This window comes from Haemaphysalis longicornis, unplaced genomic scaffold (genome assembly GCF_048455015.1).
Source record: "Haemaphysalis longicornis isolate Haplotype H1 unplaced genomic scaffold, Haemaphysalis longicornis Haplotype H1 scaffold_3, whole genome shotgun sequence".
Classification (NCBI taxonomy): Eukaryota; Metazoa; Arthropoda; class Arachnida; order Ixodida; family Ixodidae; genus Haemaphysalis; species Haemaphysalis longicornis.
In genome coordinates this window covers 70009204-70035254 of record NW_027526335.1, presented here as the reverse complement: position 1 = coordinate 70035254, position 26051 = coordinate 70009204, and the positions used below count along the sequence as shown (strand labels likewise).

The window sequence follows — 26051 nt, the reverse complement described above, 5'->3', positions numbered from 1 at the left end:
ACTGTACAGTAAAAGTTTCAGTTGATTTTATTTCCTTAGTACCTATATTGACTTTGCTGACTCTTCCCCCGTCAAGTGGATTTTCCTACTAGTGTAACTGAGCAAGCGAAGTGCGACGACCCGTCGGCGGATAGTGGACTAAACGCTGGGCTGACTAACCCTGTCGAAGGTCGGCGAGCCGTGCAGTAGCACAGTCAAGCCAAGTCATCTCCTCCTGACGTCTCACACGAAAACTCCATGAAAAATGGGTGAGGATGCAGAGGAGGGCAGCATTTTGGAATTGATTTTTCTACTAAATAAATTCGCTAAACGCGCTCACAGTGGTCGAAACATGGCCTATGGACTCAGGACTACAATTTGTGCTAGTAATCCCGCAATGTTTACAAATCGCTTCAGTGTCCCTTTAACATTGTACAGTTCATGTGAGGTGGATTTATTACAGGCTGAGACAAGAATGGTTCTTCGAACAACCTTTATTCATGTGAGAACAATGTCGAATAAATAATATACGCACCTGCCCTAGACTAGCAAGCTAACTACTCTGCTTCTGACTAGCTCTTCCATGCGCAAGCTGCAATAGCTTATTGGGTTGCACTTGCTGTGAGGCAGCAGCGCTATGTTTGGAAGCCAAGATAGCGCTGCCTTGCATCAAAGCGTACACAGCAGAAACGTTAGCATGGACTGTGGACTCCACAACTGGTATGCTACTGGGCTGGTATGCTACTATTGTGGACGTCATATTTGGGCACAGATACAACGCTCTTTCGCGCGCCCATGCTTTGTAACTGGCTTGCCACATTACGGTCTACATTTTTGGTAGGTTCTTAGCTAGTACCTGAGCAAGTACTTGAAATGAGCCGTGCTGCCGAACAGTGGTAGCATTTGATGCACAATTAACGATTGCCCATATCGAAAAAGATGTTTGCACGCTACATGTACAAATAACGAAGTGCTTGATCTACAGCAAGTTCACGCAGCTGGCATCAGGTTGCACAGAGTTTCTCTGCGTGAGTGATTTGCAGAAAGCACAAAACTAAGAGCAGCGAGTACGATCGACTCGTAAAAGAAAAATGCTGACAATGTGATTTCTACGATTAAGGCAGACAAACCCCTGCACTGCAAGTTTTGCCAGCCGCCTTGCCTACAAAGAAATTGATGAAACAATGATACTACGGCTATGTCGTTGCATCACAACCACACACACCAGTCACCGAGAGAGAGAGAGAGACTGTGTGTTACAAAGACGAACAATACCGCACAAGGTTGAAATGAGACCAGAGATGTGGATTTTCGGGCCGCAATGAGAGGGGGGGGAGATGCAATGCGATGGTCAGTCCTCAGAGTTGGGGGCCACGTGCCCCCGCAGGTAGATGTCGTCGTACAGGTGCCCGTAGAGCTCGTCGTCGGCTCGGTGGATGGCTTGGCGGACGTTGCGGATGAACTCCCTCTTGGACATCTTGTTCTTGATGTGGGGACTACTCAGGTCGACCGACAGCATGATGAGCGAGAAGCACAGGATGTACACCATGTCTGCGCAGAAGACACGCCGCCGATCGAAGGCATCCAAATTCCGTACTCTCCAATATACCGTCATAGAGAGAGCTTGCGAGTGAAGATATGAGCTACTAGAAAGATTCGACAGATGGCACGAACAGTAAAGGCGCGCCAGCTTTGCCCTATGGAGCGAATTTTTGAATGCACAATGGAGAACGTACCGGCACATCAGTGACAGTGAAAGGGTTAATGACATGATGGGATAAAATACGCAATACCTGGACGGGACGAATGGAAGGAAGACACCATACAGTGCTGTGTGGTGTCTTCCTTCTGTTCATCCTGTCTTGGTTTTGCGCATTTTATCCAATCATGTCAAAAGAGCGGTTGGCCCCTCAGATCACTTTGATTAATCTTTTAATGAATTTCAAGAGTAGCATCATTTTATAAAGCTTTTTTTTTACTTATTTAGTATTTTATTTAAAAATTGACTTACTTGCCACCTTAGGCCAGCTCACAAGTCACTGTGGCTCAGGTATAGCTAAGTCCTACACTAGCACAAATTACGATTCCCATGAAAACGTCGACCGACCCTGCAGGATTTAACAGGTGAAGTTTGAAGTAAAATTCTAAATGTTATGGTTCGTTAGATAAAATTTTTATCCTTGTAAATTTTTGTAACTTTTCGCAGTCACTTCCTGAGCAAAATAAGCAGCCTGGCACCTAATTCTACAACCACCATTACCTACATCAATGAACTCCGAACCATGCACGCGGGCAAGCCAAAAGCCTCTGAAGGCATTTTGGGGGCCCAGAAACACCCTCATCATGGTGCGACACTCCATGCACCCACTCCTGCCATTTCTTTTCCACCAAACACAGAGGCAAAATTGCAGGGGGTTGATTGCTTCAAAGCACAAGCTCCCTTTAAAACACATGCAGGGCTTCTTTCCTTAATGCCCCCTAGCAATGTGAAATCAATACTAGCTACTACCTCCACAGACCAGCACCCTCTGATTTGCTTACCACAGCAGATACCTTTTCAAAATCTCTGCTGTCTAAATTGTGCTCTGTAAAGGCATCTGTCGAATTATTTCATGGCTGCAGCCAAAATCAAGCCAGCCAACAGCAGTAATGTAGCTACTGCGACATCCCATAAACCCTTAAACAATGCACCACAATGCAGAGACAAGAGCACAATCTTTCGAATGACCTTCCCAGCTGCCTGACAGGCATAGCGCAACAAAGCCTTCCTGATCTCCAAAAAGACATTTCGAAGTCCCTTAAAGCGTGCCTTGCAGCACAGCACCCACCACGGTCGTGCAAGAAGGCAGTGCGAGCTGTGTACATGTCCAGCGAACGCAGGGCGCCATCTACTAGTATAGCAGTGAGCCCCCACCTGAGCTGAGCCCCAGGTGGGGGTTGCACTTGCAGAAGCGCAGGGAGAACTTCTCGAGCAGGGCGCGGAGGTAGCTGTTCTGGGTGTTGGGGGCCTGCAGGCTGCGGAAGAAGCGCCGCAGGGCCTCCGGCAGGAGCTGGTTCTCAAAGTTCTGCAGCTCCACCAGGTGGTCCAGCACCTGGCGCCTGTTTTCAAGGGGGGTGGAGGAAGAACATGACCACCATCATCATCATCCAGGGCTTATGAGCTGAGGAGGCAAGCCGAGACCCCCACCAGAGGCCCTCTGTACCGACACTGAATCAGGCATATGAGCTCGAGATGGAGTGAATGGGTGAAGCTTGAATGCCCTTCCTTGCATCTGCTTTATGTTCCGGCCTAAACTCCATTGCTGAGACAGGCAAACTGCACAGATTAACACCTGCCTTACGACGCCACTCACAAGGGTCCAAACAGGCACCGTAAACACTCAAAAAGGCCTCGTGCACGAACGGGTGGCACCAAAACTTTGCGCCGCATGCAAGTCACTACCCTCTTGCAAGTAACAAGTAGCTGTCCTGCGCACAAACAGGACAGGGCACTACCCACTTGCATTCTTTGCAGCAACACAATTATCTTCGCGGCACTTTTCCCGCCCAGCACTTTCAAAGCTCAGAGATTCTGTTGAGTCTATGCACTGGCACCTGGCGGCACGGTGGTGACACTAGGCTTCACTAGGCACCTCTGTTTTGGTAATTGGGTGTAGCAGATGACATGGTTGATGCAATTTTCGTTAGGTGTGTATCAGTGCTTGTCCAGCCTTCCGCACACGTTTATGGCTACTTCAGATGAACATTGTGGGAATGGCAGAAACTAGGGATGGGCGAATATTCGGTGTTGTCGACTATTCGATCAAAGCACTCTCTATTCATTATTCACTTCGATCCGAATGCGGGTATTCAATATTTTCGAATTTTTATTCGGCGCTCCCAAACAGGCAGCCAAAGCAGAGTTTTCCATGAACGCTTTCCGAAACGTCATCCTATACTTGTCACAAGGCCCCGCCCACGTGGACATTTCTGCCATCAGTGCCAAGTTGCTGCCTTGCCTAAAGGTTTGACGAGCTCTCGGCCACCATCACACTTTCCGCTCAAAGGCGGCCCTGAAACAACGCTGCTGCGAACATGGCGGCACCAAGCCGGTGCACTCGTATTGCCAATTCAATACGGAATTGGCAAAACACTGTTCAAAATGGCGGCCTGTAACTTGCGCCTCGGTTGGCTACGGCCACAGATACTAGTGGCTACAATACTTTTTTTTAGCAGAGCTTCTAGGTAGCACTAAACTCTGGAGCCAACTGCGTGTCCCTTTTCTATTTTGCCGAATCCTAATTGCACTTGAACATTAATCTTCTAGTCTAAGTGGGCCCATCACTTTTGTATTCACATTTTTTTCAGTATCTGCTCAGAATTTCCCAAATTAGAAGATAGTAAATACGGCAGCTCACTGCATGAGCTGTCACAAACAAGCGACAGAGTACTTGGGCGCCCCTTTGCTCTTACGGACTGAAAGAGTGGTGGAGGAACCATGGCAGCCGCCTTTCCCCAGCGCTGGTCAAGGTGTTACCAAAGTACCTTTTAGTTCCTGCCACGCAGGCGAGGAATGAGAGGACGTCTTCGACAGAAGAAATGTTGTGAGCAGCTGGTGGGAGCTGCCTCTCCCAGAGCATGTGTGCAGCAACTAGTATTTCTTCAAAAAAAACTTGTGAATACAGTAAAGGAAAGCTGGGCATGTAATTTCTGAATAAATACTCAACTGGTAATAGTTTCACAAAATGCTGTGCCTACGCGAGTTCTAATTCTTAGTTGCATCAGAAATTGCTCATCTTTCTTTGTGATGAGTACTATTCAAACTATTCAATTCAAAATTATCCAACCAAATCACTAGTCGCTTCGAACCTCAAATTCACTATTCACCCATCCCTAGCAGAAACTCAAGATCACGAATAAATATTTACTATCACGGACAAACATACATCCTCGCTCAGCTGAGCCCGGCTAGCAGACAACGGGCAAGACACAATATGCCTTGAGGCAGTGCCAAGAGCATAACAAACAAAAAACCAGTAGACCTCCACCTTGGTCTTGCGAAGTTATACGTACTGCGAAGTCTCTGGCTCAAAAACAGAAACTTTGCAATATCGACGTTCAACAGTATGCATACCAGCACTTGACCCAACACTTTGCCCTCACTCATCACTCAGCAGTGGGGATCATCTTCTTCCACGTGGATATTACGCAAGATAACATTGCTGCAGGCAGTGTTTCTTTCATTTTATGTGTGCTGTATGTGAAGTCAGCAATGAATGAATTGCGAGTGAGATGGAAGGATGACAGGTTTGCTACCAAAAACAAAAATATATCAAGCTAATGCAGCGACTGCTCCAAATGGCAGAGGTCCCAGGGTTCCACTCCAGCGTGCTTACATGACGGATTCTCCACTTGGAGTGTTTTCAATGGGTTTTTCCCATTTACAAAGGCCAATAATAAAGCATGTGCATCAGCCACCAATGGCTCGTACAGGGTCGGTTAAAAAAAAAATCCCAGGCCATCTCCACTAACAAGAAACCTGCAAAGGGGGCGAAAAATGCAGTCTATAAGTGTATTCTTGGTGCCTTGGCGTTTTTGCCAATGGAGATGAAACTGTTGGGGGGTAGAGGTATACAACTTTGCTGTAAAAGTCTCTCGTCTTTGAAGCACGAAGCCCTCAAGCGCAAGGTGTAAACGAGAGTCCCGGTGTTTTTTTAATACGCATTACAAAGTGCTCCAGCTCCACCGGTTTTTTTTAGTATGCGTTACGTTCTAGTGCAAGGCGTAAATGAGTTTCCCGGTATTTTAGTACCGTGACTACACGAGACAACGCTTACGACGACGACATCAGACACCAACAGCCCCAGCCCCTAAGGGGCTTCACCCCTAATACAGTTGTCGGTGGGAATTTAACATCCTCGCTACAGACACCTTAGGCACCTTAAATTACACTGTAAGCTAGATTCTGCACTAGGATCAAGGAGTAACAAACAATCATGTCAACAGGACACTAACGCACCTCGATTCCAGGTACAGCCGAGTTTGGCGAGAGTTTAGACGCTTGGTGTTGTGCAGGAACCTTGCGATTTCGATGGGAATGTCTTTCACCAGTCGCTGAGAGATGAAGTATTGCATTCCCTGTAGAAACACACAGGGGCACAGCTTCCGTGAGGCACGCACAAAGGGCGAAGTGACAAGTTACCACTAGACGCACATTAATCATCAGAGTTTAACTTTACCGCGCCTATTCAATTTCGTTCAATTTGAATGATGCATTCAAGTTGAAATTCCCACGCGCGCATTCACTGCACAGGTATGTGGCGCCACCTGAATTGCAGCTTAGGAGGCTGCGGAAGGTTTGGTTTTGGTTTCGAAAGACTCCGTGATTTTTGACCTTGCTTGGAAGATATGGGATCGCACGGTGATGGCGTCAGTCGTGGCATCATTGTCCCGCATTAGGGCGGAAAAGAATCGCCCCATTTCTCACAAATAGAGCACTTCAGCAGCCGATTTTTTGGATGAGAGTAGTAGCAATGGATTTGGAGAGGATGCACTTTTGTCAGACTTTAGCACCTGCAGTAATGAGGCTCTCAATCAAGCAGGGTCATTGGCAGCAGCTCGACGGTTCATCTTCTGTTCAACTGCTCCATTTTCACAAGAAGTAACTTTATTTTTGCTGTGCTACCAATTTCTTGCCTTGACCCTTTAAACTTTTAAAAAGTTTAGCTACACGTAATTGCAACGAAATGCATGTTCTGAAATTTTATTACTGACCTTTTTTTTGCCACCCACACCATTCTTTTTTTTTTTAATTTACTGCTTGTTACTAAAATTTCGTTTTCTTAGATTTTTCTACGATTTCCATGTTACCAATGCATCTTTTATATGCCTATGAATAAAAATCAAATCTATTCTCCCACATCTTAGTATATTACAATCTATATAAAAAAATGTTCTGCAACAAAAACAAATTTTTGTCTGCACCCTACAAAAATAGGACCTTTCTTAGTGGTAGCGAAAGAGTTATACAAAAAGCATTCCGTCAAATTCTCCAGTAAACCTTAGAAATAAGAATTAGGGGTGATAACTTAAAGGCCAACCGCACTCGAAATTTCAACATCCTGAAAATGTTATTTCCATATAGTACACCTAAAAAGACTGCAAGATGCACAATATGACAGCTGAAATACACGTATCCGGGGGATAAACGAGCATCAAAAATCAAGATATTTTTAAACCGAAATTGAGAAGAGCGTGGCCTTTACAGCCAGGGTGAAGTGACGTTCAAGCGGCCGGCCAGCCGAAGCAATCCTGCATGTAATCTTGCCCTCGCCTTGCCCTAGGAGAAACACGCCCAGCAGAGCTCAACCGGTTCTCCTGGCTGGCCATAGAAAAAGTGCAGGGCCGGCCGCAATGTCACTTCCGTTTCAAGGCTTTTTGCGTGATCCGCCGGCAGCTGCAGTGTCATCAGCAACAGAGCAATTTGAAATGTTTACAACTAACTATAACAACACCTTTCACAGGCTTACCAGTCATGTCCCAGTTGGTTCGGGGGTACGTATGGTACGTTAAAATAAAAGCAAATTTAAAATTTGTCCAAGGTTGAATTTGAGTGCAGGTGGCCTTTAACTCTTTCGCTACTGCGCCTATCAAAATCGATCAATTTGATCGATACTTTTGGGAGTGCCTTTTCATAGCGTTGCAGGCGTTTCTCGAACAAGTAAAGCTGTTCGGAGTTAGATCAGAAAATGGCCTTTCAAAATCAGTTCTGTTTTCATTTTTGCAACGAAAACGTGATTTTTGACACACTTTTGAACCACCTGGGTGTGGAAAAGAGGCGTGGTCATCGCGCGTCACTGCTACCAACGAAGAATGCATACAACTCGTAATTACTCTGCACCAGCGCTTGTTTTGTGCTATCAGGGCGTGAATGGGGAACTAGCAAACGATTTTCAATCGTCAGGTTCGCGCTCTGACAGTAATAACCCCAGAAATCGGCTGAAAATGTCAAGCAGTGCCTGGTTGCAAAGCTACTTTATGATTTTAGGAAGTTTTATTGCCTTTGCGCACGCTGTTCCAAGTTCTGTGGTAGTTCTACTTACCCCAGGACCATTCGTAAGCAGTTTACAACAGTTTCGGTTTCGTTTCTGCATCACGAAATTCATATTTAGCGCTACTATGCAGTTACCCAACTTCAAGGTTACCTGCCATGGCGCCTGGAGCGTCCGCGACTGATCCTCGAACAAAGCACGGCACTCCTGATTTCCCTCACCCTAACCCGATTTCTGCGATAAGAACTTCAGATGCAAGTCAGAAGATCACACCCACTCGCCAGATATCTGTTCTGCCAAGAACAGCGCTTCAAACCGGCTTTACACTGCCAGCTGTTCGCCTTCCAGTTTCGTTTCCATGCGAGGGCATATCCGGGTGTCTAATGTTGCTGCTTTGTTGAACTGTCTATTCGGGCGGAGTCTCCGATAAGTTTTTGTATTGTTTCATTTGAAAAATGTTAGGTGGCACTGCAATGGAGGAGGCTCGTTGTGCTGATCTTTTTCATCGCGCAACTGCTACTCGGCCAAAGATCGCAGGGCACGATTCTAGCTCATCGTACCTCATTTTTGCGAGCAAGGCTACAATTGCGAGTAAGAAGATGATAATAAAGCTCAGCTTTATGTTTTGAGAGATAACTGACCGTGAACGACAACAAGCATCAGCCACGGTGTTCCGTTTTCAACTTCATGCATGTTTTTTTCCGCATCGCGTGCTTGTCCCAAATATTGTGCTCGCTGTAAATGCAAAGTCAGCCATTGACGAGATGTTTTTACGTTATGTGGGGGCAAATTGGTGCCTCTGATAATGACAAACCACCATATTTATTCCAGGAAACCACCCGAAATTGCACATTTTGAATTGGAGGTTGGGCTTCACTGCATGACACGAGCACCGTGCATGCTAGCATTTTTTTTTATATCTGACAAACTGTTTCGCGCAAGTCGACATTTTTTCTAGGGCGTGTTTTTGAAATGTTTTCCTACAAAATGTATATTCTAGTTTTTTCCTACTACCAGTGGTTTGATATGCACAACTCCTTTTTTATCATTTTTTTCGACAACTTGACAAAAATTTTGATTTTGATATTTTTTTTTACAACTATGATATGTAAAAACCTTTAAAAAACTGGTGGTATTGGAAAGGCCATTAAATAATCTGCATTTTGGGTTCCTGCAATTAGTGCCTAACCAATTTTTTTGCAGGAAAAAAATGTTTTCTTGGACCCCTAAAATAAGTCAATTTTCCGGTGGTAGCAAAAGAGTTAAAGTGGGTGTTATTGTTCGAGCCAAGCAGCTCCTGACAAAACCACAGACATGCTGTGAAGCACCTCACTGAATTTCACAAGATTTGCTTGCAGGTAACCACATTTCCAGTTCTAGCCAGGCCGTGCACTTGCCTTCTCGAATGGGTCCGGGTCAGCTTAACTGATGGCCGACTTTAAATTGCTTGTTTAATTAGGCGCTGGCTCATGATGAAGGAAGCAGCCAGCCTGAAATCCGTTCGTTTACTCTAAAATCCCCCGGCGACATTGGCCTCGCTTCCCATGCCAGAGGAATGCAGTCGGCTCTGAATGGCCCAATCTCCTCAATGAAGCAATTCTTGATGTCTTCAGGGCTCTTTTAAAGGTTTGTGGGTCTCATCAGTGGCCACATTATATATTTTAACACACTTCACCATTGTTGTCACTTTGACAGTGTCTAGAACTTCAGCATATCTGTAAAGCTCAGAGGAAGGGTGCCATTTGTGGCCATCCCTTAGTCACTCTGGAGCGCAATGTAGATTCGTGCTATCTAAATGTGGATTTCCTCTCCTTCAAGGCAGCTACTGACATTTTGTTTCCGCACGGTTTTTACTAAACCCGGCTGCAGTCCATTAAATATTACCCGGCGAACTTGCCAGTGTGCAGTCATTGATGTCATCGCGACAGATGGCTAAAAAGAAAGGGCACTGTTGAACGCGCTTTTCCCGTAAAAGAAAAAGAAAATCTCAAAACATAGCCTAGGTATTGCAGATTTAATCAGGGAAGGCAATTTGACAATGCTTAATACAATATTCTTTCATCAGCCATTTAACAGTACAGTTGCAATAAAAAAGAAGAAATTCTGGCGCTTTGCTGCTGAAAAAGCCAGCTTGTGCAGATGTGCCACTTTTTTGGTCAATCTCTTTTATTCCTTTTATGATACTTCTCTGATTTGCAGTGCTGAATTTACAGCAACACCCTCCAGCTACGTATGCTTTGTGATAGACACTGCTTTATGCGCAGGAAAAGCAGAAGCAGATCGTTGGTAGGTACACTCAAATCCCATTACAACGAAATTGACAAAACGTGCAAAACATTTCATTCAAGCGAAAATTCGTTGAGGCGAAATCTGCCCCAACAGACCACAGAAGGGCGAGAAAAATAGCCCCGTATATTTCCACATCATCATCAGCCTAATACAATAGAAAAAGGAGTGACGCGCAATGGCATCGTGTCTATTCGGATAACAAACATACCAACGGTTATCTGTTTTTATACCTGCACACAAAGGGCGCACTTTGGAGAGGGGGTGAAGAAATGCAGGTGCAAAACGCATTACTATACAACAACGCGTATCCACCGAGCCGATTTGCAGATACATAGCTGCTAGGTCGTCGGAAGTCCCCCTTTCGCTTGTGACAGGAGCAGTGCCATTATCTTGTCCTCTGACTGTGCACAGCAGCAACTGACCTTGGCAGGCAAGCTGCGCGGATGACATGGGTTCCACACTAAACATGAAAACATTATTTTTGCTTTTGAATTTGAAGAATTGCAGAAGGAAAACTGCAAGGACAGCTGTTCACGACAAATACATGACAGCGCCGTGCCAGCAGCAGAGCACATTCATGCGATTTCGACTGGATACGGATTGGGTGTAGCTCTGGCTTGGTGAACCAGGCCTGCGCCTCACGTAAAAAGGCCAGCCACATCGTTATCATTAGGAAACAATGGTGTCCACCTATGAGTTTGTTTTTGTTTCGGGTGGTGGTGTGGGCGTGCTGCGCACGTTTTCGGTGAAACCGAGCGTCCTGAATGTATACAAAGTTACAGATAGCTGGCGTTATGCTCATTTTATTGTAATACAAATGTTCAAACCCAGCCCAAATGAGCGAAATTTCGTTGAAGCGAAAGCAAGCCGGACAAATGGTTCGCTGTGGTGAGGAATTTGTCGCATTGACTTCTATGGCTCACTGATGGAGAATTGGAAATATTTCAGTGAAGCGGAAATTTCATTGAAGTGGATTTCATTGTAGTGGAGTTCAACTGTAAAAGCTAATTTTCTTCTCTTTCCGAGCCACAAGACCAAGCCCCACCAGAAGCGGTTCTATACTCCCAATAATCAGATTTTGAAAGAGGCCAAATTTTGTTGAAGAGCGACTTTTCACGGAACCACTTCGGTCAGAGTCAGCCCGGAGAGAGAAAAGAACGTGCTCAAGACCACCCTAGAGAAGACCATGCTCAGGTCGAAGCCCCCCAAAAAAGGAGGAATACTGACCAGCTCAGCATCTGCGTTGAATGTGATGGTTCCCTCGTCGAGCTGTAGGTACAGCCGCCGGTAGGAGAAGCCAGGCTCCTTGGGCATGCCGTAGATGCTTGCGTAGCCCCACTGGCTGACGCACAGGCTGCACGGAAGAGGCAAGTCAGCCAGCTTTGAAGCACCTCCCCAGCCATCTCCCACTCCTCCTCTCAAATGCCTTTCATCCCTCAGCACTTCTCCCTAGTACAACCATCCTCCCAATCCGTCGCCGGCCGTCATATCTAGGACGAAGGCCTTTCTTAAAGGAGCCATGCAGACAAAACACAAGTTTGGTTCATTAGAAAGATTGCCTTGTTATAATCGTACTGACACCATTTTTAACGCACACTTCGCTCAAATAAGCTACACAATTAGGAAAAAAGGGAATCGTCATGTGATGCACTAGCTCATTTCCCGCAACAGAACCTATGATGTCATACTAGCCAGCTCTGCGATTGGCGGAGGCCAGCAAAAGCAAACGCAAATTAGGCAGAGCTTATAAGCTTGCCGAACGAGCTATTTGCGCCTAAATGTGGTGCATATCCATTTTACAGCAGCAAGAATGGTGCGGTAAACAACAAAAGTTACGAAAATAGAAGTAAACATAGAAGTACCGATGCGCACTGCTGTTGGTACTGGGCACACTACTATGTTTGTTTTAGCTGCACAGCAGCCCGACGCTTTGGAGTTGTCTTATATGACAATGGCTGACTGACATAATCGACGTTGCCTTACGTGACCCTGTTTGTCAAGCATACTCCATGTTTCACGAAGCAGTTACTTGCTACAGTACAAAAACAAGCCAGGTGTAAATACGGTCAAAAAGAAAGCAACGGCAGAGTGCTGAGTACGCTAGCGCCACCTGGTAGGTTTGACGGCAAGCAAGGATGCAGAGCCGAATGGCGCAGTGGACGTTCGTTTGTATACGCGCCGTTATGACTTCATTGTAGACGTCGCCAAAACACACGATTTGGCAGGAGGACCAAATTTTAACCGAAATTAATTTCTCAGTGAATACGCATACCTGCCAGATTTGCCGGGATGGCATTAGGGAGATCTTACCGGGGGCGGGGGAAGGCAGGGAGGGTAGTAGCAACAACAGAATGGGTAACTTTACACACATTTTTTTTATTTACTTACACGATAGCAGGAAATGAACTGTTTCTTTGCCCAAACTACCAACAAGGTACACCACTTAAATGTTCGACGTTGCTAACGCCACCCTTTTCAGAAAGTCCTGGAAATAGTACTGCAAGCCTAATACAAAACAGCAGGAACAGAACTGTTTTGTTGTTTCGTCTAAACTAACAACAAGCTACACCACTGGAGGCTTACTAAACCTTCAGAACGGCCGTGCTCATGCGTAAATGAAAGTTGCGGCGGCGCTGCGTTTCTATAAACAGTAAACTAACAATGGGACGAACAGGTTCACCGTCTGCGCATGGCCGACTACGCTTTTTAAGCACTTCACTGATAACGATGCCAAATGGTGTCGGGTTGGATTGTGCCTCCGGCGCATTTTGGCCATACTGGGAAAAGGATTAAGCCGAAGACGGGTGCGTTTTCGGGAGATTTTTGTTTCGGTCGTACAATCGTACAAAACCATGAAAATTCGGGAAACCTGGCAGGTATGAATACGGCATCATTTGCTGGCGCGCAAGTGCTGGGGGCACTACAAAACACGAAATCTTTTGAATAAAACAAACTTGTGTTTTGTCTTCATGGCTCATTTAATAGTGTCCTTGCTCTGACCATTCTCGGCATGCCGTTTGCTGCTGTGCAGTGATGCCGCATGTTGCCTTGGCAAGTGGTGGTCATACCTGTGCCACAGCACTTCATCTTGAGCCAGGTGGGCCCACACGCAGGACGCCAAGCACAGGTCGGTGGCATTTAGGTGCGACAGGACGGCAAGACTCAGCTCTGGAGGCCAGCTTGCAAGGTCTGGAAATCCTGTCCCGCAAACCAAACCCAGGGTTAGTACCTCCCCAGAAGCTATTGGGCAGAACATAAAGCGCTATGAGTGTGACAAATCGCTCCTCCTAAAGAATGAGCATAGCAGCGCAATGTGGCATCGGTCCAGTATTCTCTTTTTGGCCTTAGCCACTATACTGCCAAAAAAGATGTATCGAGAAGATGAGGTCGGGGGATTTCTTTATTTCCCTACGGACAAATTTTTTAAATCCTTGGTGGATCACCCATGTTCCACTGGTTATATCAGAATGACTCGCTTCACCACAGTGTGGTCTTACTTGCAGCAGTTTGAAGGCTACGAATTTTTTGGAACCATTTGTGTTTCATTGGTCCTACTGGATTTGCTCGTTATTTCAGATTTTGAGGATTGTTGGTGGACGTGGAGCAGCTACAGATAGACCAGCAAAATTTTCCATGAGAAACATTGGATTCAGGGAGCACCAATAGTGCTTTACTGGTTGATTTGGATTGACTAGTGCTGTGCTGGATTTTGTTCGCTAATTCGAGCATATGCTAGCGAGCAGCCAGAGAAATTCACCTGTTTAATATACGTATACAGTCTAGTCCACTTATAACGATATCCAAGTGCCAAGAAAATCCCATCGTTATAACCGATAATCGTTATAAGCGGGTCGAGAAAAAAAAAAGCCACAAGAGAGATGAAAACATTTTATTAGCATGTAAGTGAGGTAGTGCAACTACTCGTTTGCAGAAAAGCCATAGTCAGTCAGCTTTGACTGCTTCACGCGAAGCTGACGCACATCTTTTTCCAGAGCATCTAATTGCTCCAGGCAATTAGATGCTCGCCGCAGCGCCGCAGGCGAATCGGCCATGGCGTCCGAACGTTCAGTCCGACTCCGCAGTGAAACTGGTGAAACGTTGAACGGAGGCAGATGCGGAGAAAAAAAAGCACTCAGTTCGGCGCGCAGAAAAGGCGAGGGAAACTTCCGAGCTGCGAGCAGTGCGAGCCGAACTGGCCGAACCAGCTGAACGTTGGTTCGGCCGGACGCGCGGACGAGGCCGAAGCAGCGGATCCGGGAGGGGAGTCGGGAAGAAAAGCTGCTCCTCCTCTCGCTTGGCGCAGTCGACTCGTTTTCGGAGGGGTGGACGGGATGCAAAGCGCGTCGCGTGCTGTCGGCACCGAGTGCCGGCGCCAGCGCCGTCGGCAGCTCGCATTTTCGGCGCGCGCGGTGAGCGGATTCAATCGCTATATCCGATATCGCGGCTCGGGAGCATCGTAATAAGCGGGTTATTTTACCATAAAAAGCATACAAAATTGGACGGTGCAATCGTTGTTCATCGTTATATCCGATATATTGTTATAAGCGGTATCGTTATAAGTGGACTAGACTGTACTGCAAAAAAAAAAAAAAAAAAAAGAGAAAGAAACTGTGCGTTAAGGCAACGTTTTACTATGACTCCAATAGAACTGCATGAGAAATTCAATTAAAATTCTATTTGATCACCAGAATTTTAAGGGGAGAAAATGGTATGTCTACGATTAAACTTGGGGCAGTACTTTTGTCTTGAACCAAAGATGTGGAGTTTTGTGCGTGCTAAAGTGGCAGCTACAAGAGGTGACATTTAAATTCCATAAGCAGAAAGCCGAGTATTTATATGGTGATGCCCTAACAGCTATGCTTGGCTTTATTATACAGTTCTACCATGTAGACGCGAGGAATTGCTTGGCCCCCTCAGGATGGAGGAGTTTCCCTGCACACTTGTCCCTGCACTGCACACCGCCGCTTTTAAACTTTATGTCATGCTTTCCAGTGAACAAAACTTGCACTTGCTCACGTAAAAGTTTTGCGTGTGTGTCACCATTAACTAGCGCATGTTTCTTTGCTGTGACAGACAAAACTTTACCTTCTAGGAACCTTAAATCTCCTACGTATAATCACTAAGCACGACTCACCTTCGGTTTGATCATCCTCGTTACTTTCGCCGTTTTCCTTCACTTTCTTGAGCACTTGTCCCATCGACAAACGCTCACCTAAACGGGACACATGGTATCTGTTACTGATAACGGCACCCAGGTCGTCCAATAGACTCTCGCGGTTATTAAGGCGCCGGCCCGAAGCCGTACAAAACACGTTTATCGCCTCAAAACGGGCATTCAAGGAAGATATCGGGAGCAAGGCAATCAAGCAGACCGAGTCACGATCAGCGGAGGCTCAAATTCCACCCGCGATTTCCATCGATTCGACGCACGCCTTGGAACACAAGTACTCACCAAAGGACGAGCTTTTCTGAAACTGTTGTACACATCCGTGATAACTGTGGGGTAAATGTGTGCCAATACTAATCAGGCGTTCTTTCCATCGCAAATAATTTTGAAGCCGATCATCACAGAGGGAACAGAAGGACTCAAAAGGTGCCACTACAGTCGCTAAAGTTGTCGCCGTCCGCAAAAATAACTATAAGAATTGGATCAAAATTTTCTTTAAAAATCCACCGAAATGCATTATAATTTTGTTTTTTTGTTAATATAGTTTCTTTTGAATAGTTTGTTTTAGCACGTAAAGGAACAAAACACGCGAGTGACATCAATTCAAATTTACTTTCACAAAAACTGCAACGTGCGTTAAATTTATCCACCTAAATAATCTACCCGTTATTTATGGTTGTAGTTGCGTGGTAAATTTTGATGTGTTCAAGCTGTCAACACAAGAAAGCTGTTAATGAACAAAACAGCAGATCAATCAAGCACGTGTCACAACAAATATGGCGGCGCTCAGGCCAGGTACGCGCGTCGGCGTAAAGAATTCTTCCTGTTCATAATTTATACCGTCCTTTGATGCGTAGTTTTGTCCTGTAAGACTTGCGGAAAGTTGATTTTATCAGTATTATGTTGACATAACCGTTTGCGCGCAGTCTTTTATTGAGACCGCTTTCAGCTAGCAAAGCGAAACCTACCTCGACACGAACAGCTGTTTGGAAAACGTCACAACTGACACTTGTGCGCAAAACGTGTGCTTAATTTTTCTTTTCTTTTGTAGGCAATGATGAGAAGGCGTGGAACGATCCTCCGGTATTTGCCTACACTAACGCGCAAGGCACACCGGCCGCAGCAGCGCCCAAGAGAAACTTTTTAAACAAGAGGGTCCCATTTCCCCAGGATGGTATCAAGCCCCAGGCTGTGCCCTCCATGCCCGGCTCAGCGCCGCCACCACCAGGTTTGACTTGATGCATGTTTGTCGTGCTTGTGTGTTTCCTACAATGCAGTGTTTAATTTCACCGAAAGTAATTTTTGATAAATGTGCTCTCATTCATTCATTCCGGGTGATTGTCCGAGCCCGTATGTGACTGCCTTTTGTTCGACGAGTGCTTGTAGTAGTCTGTTGCTGGAATGCTATTATAGTTTACTGGAAAATCTACAGCTACCTTAACAGCCTAATATGGGGCGAAACCTTGGGGCATTGGTTTGCCTTGTCGTACGGGGCTTGCATGCATGGCCTGGCTATAGCCATACTGAGAAGCTCGTACTAACCCTTTACTTCGTTTGTGTAGACGCTACCTCCGAATTTGCTTTTATATTCAGTGCAGGCAGCGTGCGCCGAGCTTGTGAAGCCGACCGAAAAGCTAGGCCTTAATGAAGACAGCACACCCACATGTGGAAAGGATACCAAGGAGGCGGATGACAGTTGTAGCGCGGCCCCAGCCTGTCCTCCGGAAAGCCTCAAGGAAGAAACACTCAAGTGCCTCGACAGGGTCGTTGTCCAGTGCTCACAACATATGGAGGTCGGTATCTACCTACCTTGTAATTATTCTATATAACAGACGTGTGCCGATTGACTGCAAATAACGTGGTCTTTGTGTACAGAACGATTTTCTAATGGCTGGCTCTTGGGCCGGATATGAGGAGGTTGACGAGACTAGATGTCTAATATGACAACGGCCTCATATGGCATAGATGTGCAGCCCCCGCAGGCCATCCCAGAAAGAAACCTGTGTGAGATAAGAGTATTCAGTGCCAAAAAGCTTTTTTCATTGCGGAGAAACCAGTTTATGGCAGAGGGCTTCATTCTGTAGTCAACATCAGCATGTCGATAACAATGATGACCCATGCACTTGCGTTGTCACAAAGTACGGAGCAAGTCAGCACAATGCATGTATTGTCGCGAATTGCCTGCACGTTCTACGAGTTTGCAAGTGTCATCACCTGTAAAGGAATAGTCTGCTTTTTTTCCTAGAATGCTGCAGGTGTGTGGGGCACCGACGTTGTGTTCTCAATTGCAGAAACGGAAGCAGGATGATGTCGGGAAGCGGCTAGGCATACTCAAGACCAACTGGGAGCAGAAAAAGCTCAGCTTGGCAGTACAGCAGCAAATGTACAAGCTGGCGCAAGGTGATTTTCCAATTCTGCATTCATTTCTTTTGGGGATCGCAAGGACATCGTACAACTTTGCTTTAGTCTACAGATTTCACCATAACCTCGTTTGACAAGAAACAAGTTTTCTGCCATCAAGTGGTTTGTAACGTGCTAAATGTTAATGTGTGGACACTTTCCTTTCTCCGTAATATGATATACTTGGGGAAGCAAATAACAACAGCCAGGTCGACTGCGCACACCAAAAGGCATGGCTTAGCAAGAATTGGAAGTTAGGTTAGATCTCTTTAAACCTGGTAGGGCCTGTTTACTGTAGATAAAGGTTCCGTCATGGTTTCTGTTCTTGCATTTCGGGCGGTGGTATTTTTCTCAGAATATTAAACTAGAGCTTGACAAATTAAATTAAATACTCAATGCCTTTAAAAAAGCAAGTAAGAGTTGTTGAACATAGTTTTAAAGCTGCTGTGCTTTCATGGAGGTGCCACATTTCCAGCTGCTGGTCTGCTGTGAAGTGTATCTCCTTTATTGTCGATTGATTGATTGAGAGGTTTAATGCGCCGACGCTACACAGGCGATGAGGTGCGCCGTAGTGGAGGGCTCCGGATAATTTTGACCACCTGGGGATCTTTAACGTGCGGCATGTTCATTTTTCGCCTTAATCAAAAAAGGCAGCCGCCACGCCTGGGAATCGAACCCATGTCCTTGGGCTCCATTATTGTCAATTTGGCACATTTTTTCCCTGCAGCCTTTTGTTTCTTTCCCATTAATAAACTAGGAAAAGGCAATATTTTAAACTTTTGCCACAATTATTTGAATGAAAGTTATTTGCAGCATCATCAATGTTGGCAAGATTACTAGACGTTGCTACCTTTTCTTCCCCCAATTATCCAGCTTAATTAAATGAAATTTGGATTTTGACTTGTCATAATAGTTATGTGCATGTCAATATTTTAAATGAAGTGAGGCTGTGGGTTAAGCACTGGCGTCTAGTGTACGGTATTGTCATTGTTTTTATCACAGATATGTGGCGCAGTGTATGTGTCACTGCCTTTTGATTTGGCTTTGGCAGACATTTGGTTGACATTTGGCTGACATTTGGCTTCGGCCGACGCAAAAAGGTCTAAAATAATGTCCAGCAGGCTTCTTGGTAGCACCAAAACAGGGCCAAACTTTAATAAAGCTTCCTTATCTTCTGTCTCCCCCAGAGCTGCAAAACGGGAACCACGAGAAGGCAGACGCCTTACACGTTTCACTTATGGTGGATTACGTAAGCGAGGTGAGCCAGCTGCCCGCATTAGGAGGTCCCCTTGTACTAAGCCGACCCCCACCTCTTCATACAGGTCAGTCCGTGGATGCTGGGAATCAAGCACCTGATCCTAGCGGCCCAGAGCTTGGGAGAACAGCAGCAGCAGCCCGCTACGGGCGATGATACGGAGGCTGTGTCCACCGAGTGTGCCTAGCGAAGAGAGATCTGTAGCCGCACTAACAAGGACTCACACGAGCCACCTGTGTCTTTAAAAAAAAGCCTTCCTTCTCTTTATTGCCCATTTTGTGCAGAGCTGAGCACCATCTTCCTTGCTCTGAGGCTTTGTTTGGATGGATGGCGGACACACACGGACAGCGCAACAAATTCCGTCATCTCGGCGTCAAATGGCACACACCGTCACTACAAGCAGCGGCGTAAAATTTATAAATACCTACTCTGTTGCGACATTTGAAATTAAAAACTATCTGACGATGGCAATTGTCTCTATGATTTCTTGAGTGCTGCGAGCAGTGAGTGCACGGGTCCCCTTATAGATTTTGTGTAAAGACAATAATGAGCTAATTACAAGTTGCCACTGAGTAAGGTCTGAACAGCGACTGATTGATGGACCCATGTTTTTTTGCAAGGGTATGTAGAATCCGGCTGGGCTTGAGGCTGCGGCTTTATACGTCCACCTGATGAGAACATTGAATGCTTCTGTAACTTTTTTTTTTCCATATAATATATACATGACATGCAGCAACTTCTATAACAATAAATACACAAACGATGTAAAGCATTAAAAAATTGACAAAGCCACAACGAAACTGGATGAACTTGCTCAGTGGAAGACTTGCCTTTGCCATGAAACATCAAACCACTGTTCATACATGCCTACAAAGCAGAGTGTTTTTACAGGGGGTGCGCCGTTAAAAGGTAATTTGTACTGCACAGAACTTTCCACTAACAAGTGTCTTCACTGCTTCGTTGCAAGCTGCAGCAAGTTGTCATTGAAAGAGCTCAACGCATACACCTTGCGCTCGGACTTCTTAATAAAATAAATAGCCATTAAGCATCCCAGTTTAAAAAGACAAATGAGCTTGAACCGTAGATCTACAGGTTTTCCTGCTCAATTTAATCCAAACGCCATCTAATTTAATCGAGGCACCAGCTAATTTAATCCAAGGGCCAACCAAATTATTCTAGCTGTTAGGAGGTTGTTCAGGGGTGTTTTGTGCAAAATTAGACGCAGCTTTGCCGACTTTGTTGCGCGTCGTGTGGTTCAACATGATGTTTCTTGGTACATTATGTGCAAATTATCTTGCGCACACATTTTAATGGACATTTACTAACACGCGCAGACCAAGAGAGCGTCTTTTTTGATCCGCTGGTGCCGCGTGCTGCGAGCTGATCGTCTGCAAGAGCGTCGTCGATAACTTTCGTCAGAAGCATCGTTTGCTCCTCGCGTAACAATGCCTTCAGAAGTTCCTTTGATAAAAACGCATTACCTAAATGCCCTTTGCATTCCGATTTTCAATCAATGAATGCTTCTCGGCTGTGTTAAGTATTATTTCCAAATTATAATATCATCTGTTCGCGCATAAATACACTGGCAAGTCTGCTGGCGTAACAATACGCAAGCAGATGATAAGCACACTGCACCAACAGTCGAACAAAACCACTCTCTTGGTCTGCACGTGTTAGTAAACGTTCATTAAGCTGTGCGCATAAAATACTTTGTACATAATGGATCAAGAAACATTACGTTTTCGCCACACGATGCACAACAAAGTCTGCAAAGCTGCACCCAATTTCGCACAAAACACCCCTGATTGATGGATTGATTGTAGCGTTTAACGCGCCAACGCAACGCAGGCAATGAGGCGCACTGTAGTGGAGGGCTCCAGGTTAATTTTGACCACCTGGAGATCTTTACCGAAATCTCGTACACACAGGAGTTTTTGCTTTTCGCCTCCATCAGAAAAGCGGCCGCCGTGGCCGAGAATCGAACCCGTGTCCTCGTACTCAGCAGTGTCCTCGTACTGAGCCACCGCGGCAGGTACAAAACACCCCTGAATAACCTTCTGACAGATGGAGTAATTTCGTTGGCATCTGGATTAAATCGGTTGGCACTTGGATTAAATTGAACGGGAAAACCTGTAGTTTAGCTGATTCAACAACACTACTCCGAAAAACATTCAAAGAAGCAGTTTTGCCATTAGTACGTAAAATGTTAACCATCTGCCTTTTATGTAAAGTTTTTGTTTTGTAATCAATGTTCAGGCATGCGGCTTCTTTGCAGGACTACATTAAATTTTTGAGCACAATTAAAACTATTGTCTTGTAGCCATAGTTATGTTCCGACAGGACATTTGCGTGCCCAAAATTCCTATTTCAAGATTTACCGTTAAATCCAAAATACTGGATGCCTTCAAGCTACAATTTTGAAGCTTGTTGCATACATCGTCGCAAATAGGCACTAATGCCACTGACCTAGCAGCCTCCCACACACTTGTATTGCTGCTGATTAAAGCTTCCAAAAGTTCAAAACGAAATTCCTATTTACATTTACCAAGGCAGGGCTCCGAGAGTACGCAAACTCGAGTATGAACTGTTTACAAACTTGTACAGGCGCTCAGTGCTGTCGGTGCCAGCTACGAAATCTACAACTACCTAGCATACTGCCATCACCTACATGCATGCCAAACAATCCAACAAACCTTAATCTGCGTACAACAAACAATTATTCTGTCCACGTGAAGCGCAGATGCAGGCATCGTCCATCCAGGCCTTCCACTTGAACAGCTGCGATGATCGGTGCGCAGACCGTACATCAGCTCAATGGGTGTCCTCAAATGTTTACCGAACACAATAGCAGATTTGATTCTTCACCCCTCATGGAACCCTGCATGCACACACAGCGCCTGCCAGACAGCATGCCTGAGGGCGAATCAATTTAAATCGCCAAACTCAGTTCCGCAAACCCTTGCGACTGTTACAATACAGGGTGTCCCGCTACAACGTCCTCTTTCATCCTCGGAGTAGTTAACCTTGTCATATACAAATGGATAACAAAATAAAATCGTCTCGGCACGCCGCCTGCGGGTGTGTTCCTTCAGAGTGCCAGGGAGGGGTCTCTATTTACACGCGGGGCCCCAACGAAGTGAGCGCAATAAATAATGGCCTCCAACAAGCGCTATGGTACACGGCTATGTACAATGAAGTGAGTCGGCCGCCCCGTGCTTGCGGCTAGGAGCTCTTGTTCTCCGAGTTGGACGAGGCAATCTTGGCAGCAAGGTCGGCAAACTTGGCGACATAGTCTATGCTGTTCTCGTTCATCAGGCACTGCAGATGAGTGTCAACCTGTGCAGGACAAAAGGAAAGAGAGGGCGCGGTGAAAACAAGGCACCGCCCAGCTACGCAAATTCTCTATTCGACGAGAAAAATACTCCCGCGTTCTTTGAAAGGATAAAAGCAGAGTATCGTTTTGACTCGCCTGAGCGACAGCAGATGCTGCTCTGCTTAAAAATAAAAAGTTACAGCTGGCCATTCCTCTTTCCCATTTCCTATACACCTTTTTTCTGCGACATAAAGGAACACTTTGGAAGATAAGTGGCGAGGCAGCAGGGAAGGCCCACTCAGCATGTGTACATGGCAGGGTGAACAGAAAAGCTGACAGCTTGCTTGGTCACATGGCTGATTGTGCCAATTATCTGCTACCCCTGCTGCTGATCGGGCTTGCACTTGTGCTGGAAGTAAGAACAGAACTCCAGAAGTCCATCGCTTCCGCCTGGACTTCAAGCTTGGTGCCCCCGTTTCTCGTGCGTCCTGCGACGACAAAAGCCCCCGAAAAGCGGACTCACGTCGGGCGCCATCCGTGAGATGGAATCCATGGTAGAGGTCTCCAGGGCCAGGATGGGTGCCTCCGGCACGACCCGAGGTGGCTCCACCTTTACCGCCTTCAGCGGAGAGTCCAGCGTGTTCAGCAGGGTGCTCAGCGAGAAGTCCGAGCTCTGTGAACAAGGGAGCGCGCACGTCGTCCACGTCAAAAACTTCGCAGTGGTGTGAGCAAGCCTTGCAGACAAAAATGCATGCGCAGGGGTGAGACAGCTGAACCAGGCTTGGGAGCAGTTTTTGGAGCAGCGAAATCTCGATTTTGGAGCAGAAGAACGACATTTATTGTCACCTTCGGAGCCTAAAAAATCAAATTTTCGGCAACTCGGGGTGGAAAAGTGCCCTTTTTAATTGGTTTTGAGCGTACATAAAACTGAAACTTCCTTTCAATAAATTTTTTTTCTGCCAGAGTATCACAAGGTACGAACTGCACTACCTTTTTACAAACCATTTTTAAATTCTTAGGGTCTGTGCATAGACAGCGTGGAGTTCCGTTGGAAATATTGAATTGAAAGACTAAGCAATTGTAAGGCATTTTCATCATCATGTGAATGCCGAAATTATTATTTTTGTAATCCCAGACTCGGCTTTACGCACAAGTGTAGAGGCACGGCTTCAGTTGCACAAAGCGAGGTGACAGTCGTCGCACCCCACCAGCATCCCCCCGCCCCCCATTTCAGTTCCCAAGGTGCACGTTCACAACGATCGTAATTTGAGTAACGCTGGTATGTTTAACGACCTCCCTCTTGGCATGAAATTTCACTTCAGACAGATGACCCATTATTACTAGCGTGCAATAATAGCCCGTCCCGCTATTGGACACTGCTTGAACATTTTGCGGCGATGTAGCCTGCGCTGCCACTTCTGCAGTGTCGATCGTCCCATTCCCGCCACTCGCAAGATCGCTGTTAAATGCAGCAATAGCTCGGCCTTTTTTACAGGAATGAGTCCGAAATTTCACTTCAAACGCGCACCGAGCCCCACACTCAAGGCCGAAACACGGCGAATTCACGCGCACCATGTTGGTTTTGATGAACGTTGGTTTTGAGTTGCACAAAATTCTCGGTACAAATCAAATGACTAAATGCAAACCCAGCCACCCCAATAACCAAAGCCACGGTAGAAATCGGCGAAGAGCACTCTGCCTGACCCACGAGCAACTGCTCCGCCCGGTGGCCATGTTTTCCAATCTTTTCCACAGCAAGATGGCGGCGCCCAGTAATGTTCTGGAGAGATACGGCGCTCCGAAAATTGCCCTTTTTCATCAGCTTGCACAAGTAGTTTGTCGCCTCGGTACACATAAGTAATTTTTCTACAGGACTTTGCAATGGTTTTCGATAGGAAAACTTTATAAACACTCACAGAATATAACATGTGCAACCCGACATTGCGACTTTTGAAAAAACTATCCCGAGGACAATTTTATAAGGTTTTTTTATTGAATGACCAATAAATTAAACCTTTACAAACAGAGTTACCTTGGGGGTGCTGGAAAATTATGCCGTCAGTAAGCATTTTTCCCCACTGAAACTGACGGGAGCGTTAAAATCCTTGGATCTCAGACTGTTTTGGAGCAGTTTGGCACAATTTTTACAATTTTCAAGCTTTCAGAGCGGAGCAGCCTGGCGCAGGAAAACAAGTTTGTATCAAAACTGCGTAATATGCGCAGCTGTCTCACCCTTGCATGCGCAACAAAGAAGGAAGCACAGGGAGGAGGTGAGAAGAAATGCAGGCTTCTTTCGCAGCTTTAACGCGGCAGGAAATGGAGCTTGCGTCTCATTCAAACAAACGAGGTCACTTGCTACGCAGTTCAGCCCGCCGTCTGCTCCCGACCAGAAAGAGCAGCGGCAACAAAAGAGAAGATTGCCCACCTCTCCATTGAGCCAGGTGGGGTCGGGTGCCGCGGGAGCGAGCTTGAAGGGGCTCATGGGTGGTGTCGTCAGGCCTTCCGTCTTTGAGATCGTGGGGGTGGGTTCTGGCGGCGCACTGACCACACCCGTGGCCTCTTCAACCGCCAGTTGGAAAGCCTCTGAAAGGAGAACACACCATGATCACCACCACTGCTGCTGACGCACCTACCGCGTTTATTCGATTATAAGGAGAGGGTGCAAATTGGAAAGTGATATATATATATATATATATATATATATATATATATATATATATATATATATATATATATATATATATATATATATATATATATATATATATATATATATATATATAAATATATATATATATATATATATAAATATATATATATGTATATATATGTGTATATAATATATATATATATATATATATATATATATTGAAGAACCGAGGCGAGGACCGCGGGACGCGAGCAAATCTTTAATGGCGGATGGACCATTACAATGATGGTGATATTGGGGGGCAGCTGCCGATAGCCACCTCTTCTTTCTCTAATATTTGCAACAATATATATATATATATATATATATATATATAGTAAGCGTTGAATATGACATGACTTTGAGGCTACAGATTTTAACCTTGCCTTACATTCGAATAAATACGAAAATTTACAGATTGTTCACTGCTTTATGCCTCAAGTGTTGGGAGGGAGCAGAGACAGCACGAATGTTCAGCAAAAATGCCTTTTTGAAAACCTCGCTGACTCGCTGTGTTTACACGTGTGTGCCATTTTGGTCTAAGCTAGTGACTGAGTAGCTGTGGCAAATGCTTCCGGAAAGTCACAGCTACCCCCAACGATGCTCACCACTGACAAGCCCTTGTACCTGAGGAAAGGGACAGGGGCATAACTCCCCAGCCCACCAAACATGCCCTGGTGTAACCCTGACTGGGATGACAGTGTTGCAAAAACCGTACAGAGAGGGTAGATTCACACTGGATGATAAACAAGGTTCACTGCCATCACCACAAAAGAGCGCCTCTAAAGAAGTGATCTCCACTAGGGCGGGACCAGAGATATTGCTTACTGAGCCCTATTTTTGGCCAGGAAACTGTAAAGGACCTCCCAGCGCACAGATCTGTTCTCTATATTTCGTGTGTCAGTTGCGAGATACTGTATTTGGACGTA

The 26051-nt window shown here is 45.7% G+C and overlaps 3 protein-coding genes across 3 annotated transcripts in view; 1 reads left to right on the top strand and 2 right to left on the bottom strand.

Moving 5' to 3' along the window:
* Positions 1 to 455: 455 nt before the first annotated feature.
* On the bottom strand, positions 456 to 15906 carry LOC144174605 (F-box only protein 8-like). Its single transcript, XM_077703379.1, has 7 exons — positions 15751 to 15906; positions 15433 to 15510; positions 13367 to 13496; positions 11526 to 11652; positions 5978 to 6096; positions 2894 to 3078; positions 456 to 1530 (listed from the first exon to the last, which is right to left on the bottom strand). The coding sequence occupies exons 2-7, from the start codon at positions 15494 to 15496 to the stop codon at positions 1331 to 1333; spliced, it is 825 nt and encodes a 274-aa protein (XP_077559505.1). The 5' UTR covers positions 15497 to 15510; positions 15751 to 15906; the 3' UTR covers positions 456 to 1330.
* Positions 15907 to 16103: 197 nt separating this feature from the next.
* On the top strand, positions 16104 to 19591 carry LOC144174606 (steroid receptor RNA activator 1-like). The gene is made up of 6 exons (XM_077703380.1): positions 16104 to 16260; positions 16517 to 16693; positions 17059 to 17258; positions 17757 to 17865; positions 19053 to 19123; positions 19188 to 19591. The coding sequence occupies exons 1-6, from the start codon at positions 16242 to 16244 to the stop codon at positions 19305 to 19307; spliced, it is 696 nt and encodes a 231-aa protein (XP_077559506.1). The 5' UTR covers positions 16104 to 16241; the 3' UTR covers positions 19308 to 19591.
* The window catches only part of Crm (cramped chromatin regulator), a 59133-nt gene continuing 52440 nt past the window's right edge, over positions 19359 to 26051 (bottom strand). Inside the window, exons 18-20 of the mRNA XM_077703377.1 lie at positions 24859 to 25016; positions 22957 to 23106; positions 19359 to 22456 (exon numbers count right to left, since the gene is read on the bottom strand). Of these exons, the coding sequence (XP_077559503.1) occupies positions 22343 to 22456; positions 22957 to 23106; positions 24859 to 25016 (422 nt within the window). The 3' untranslated portion in view covers positions 19359 to 22342. The remainder of the gene's footprint in view (positions 22457 to 22956; positions 23107 to 24858; positions 25017 to 26051) is intronic.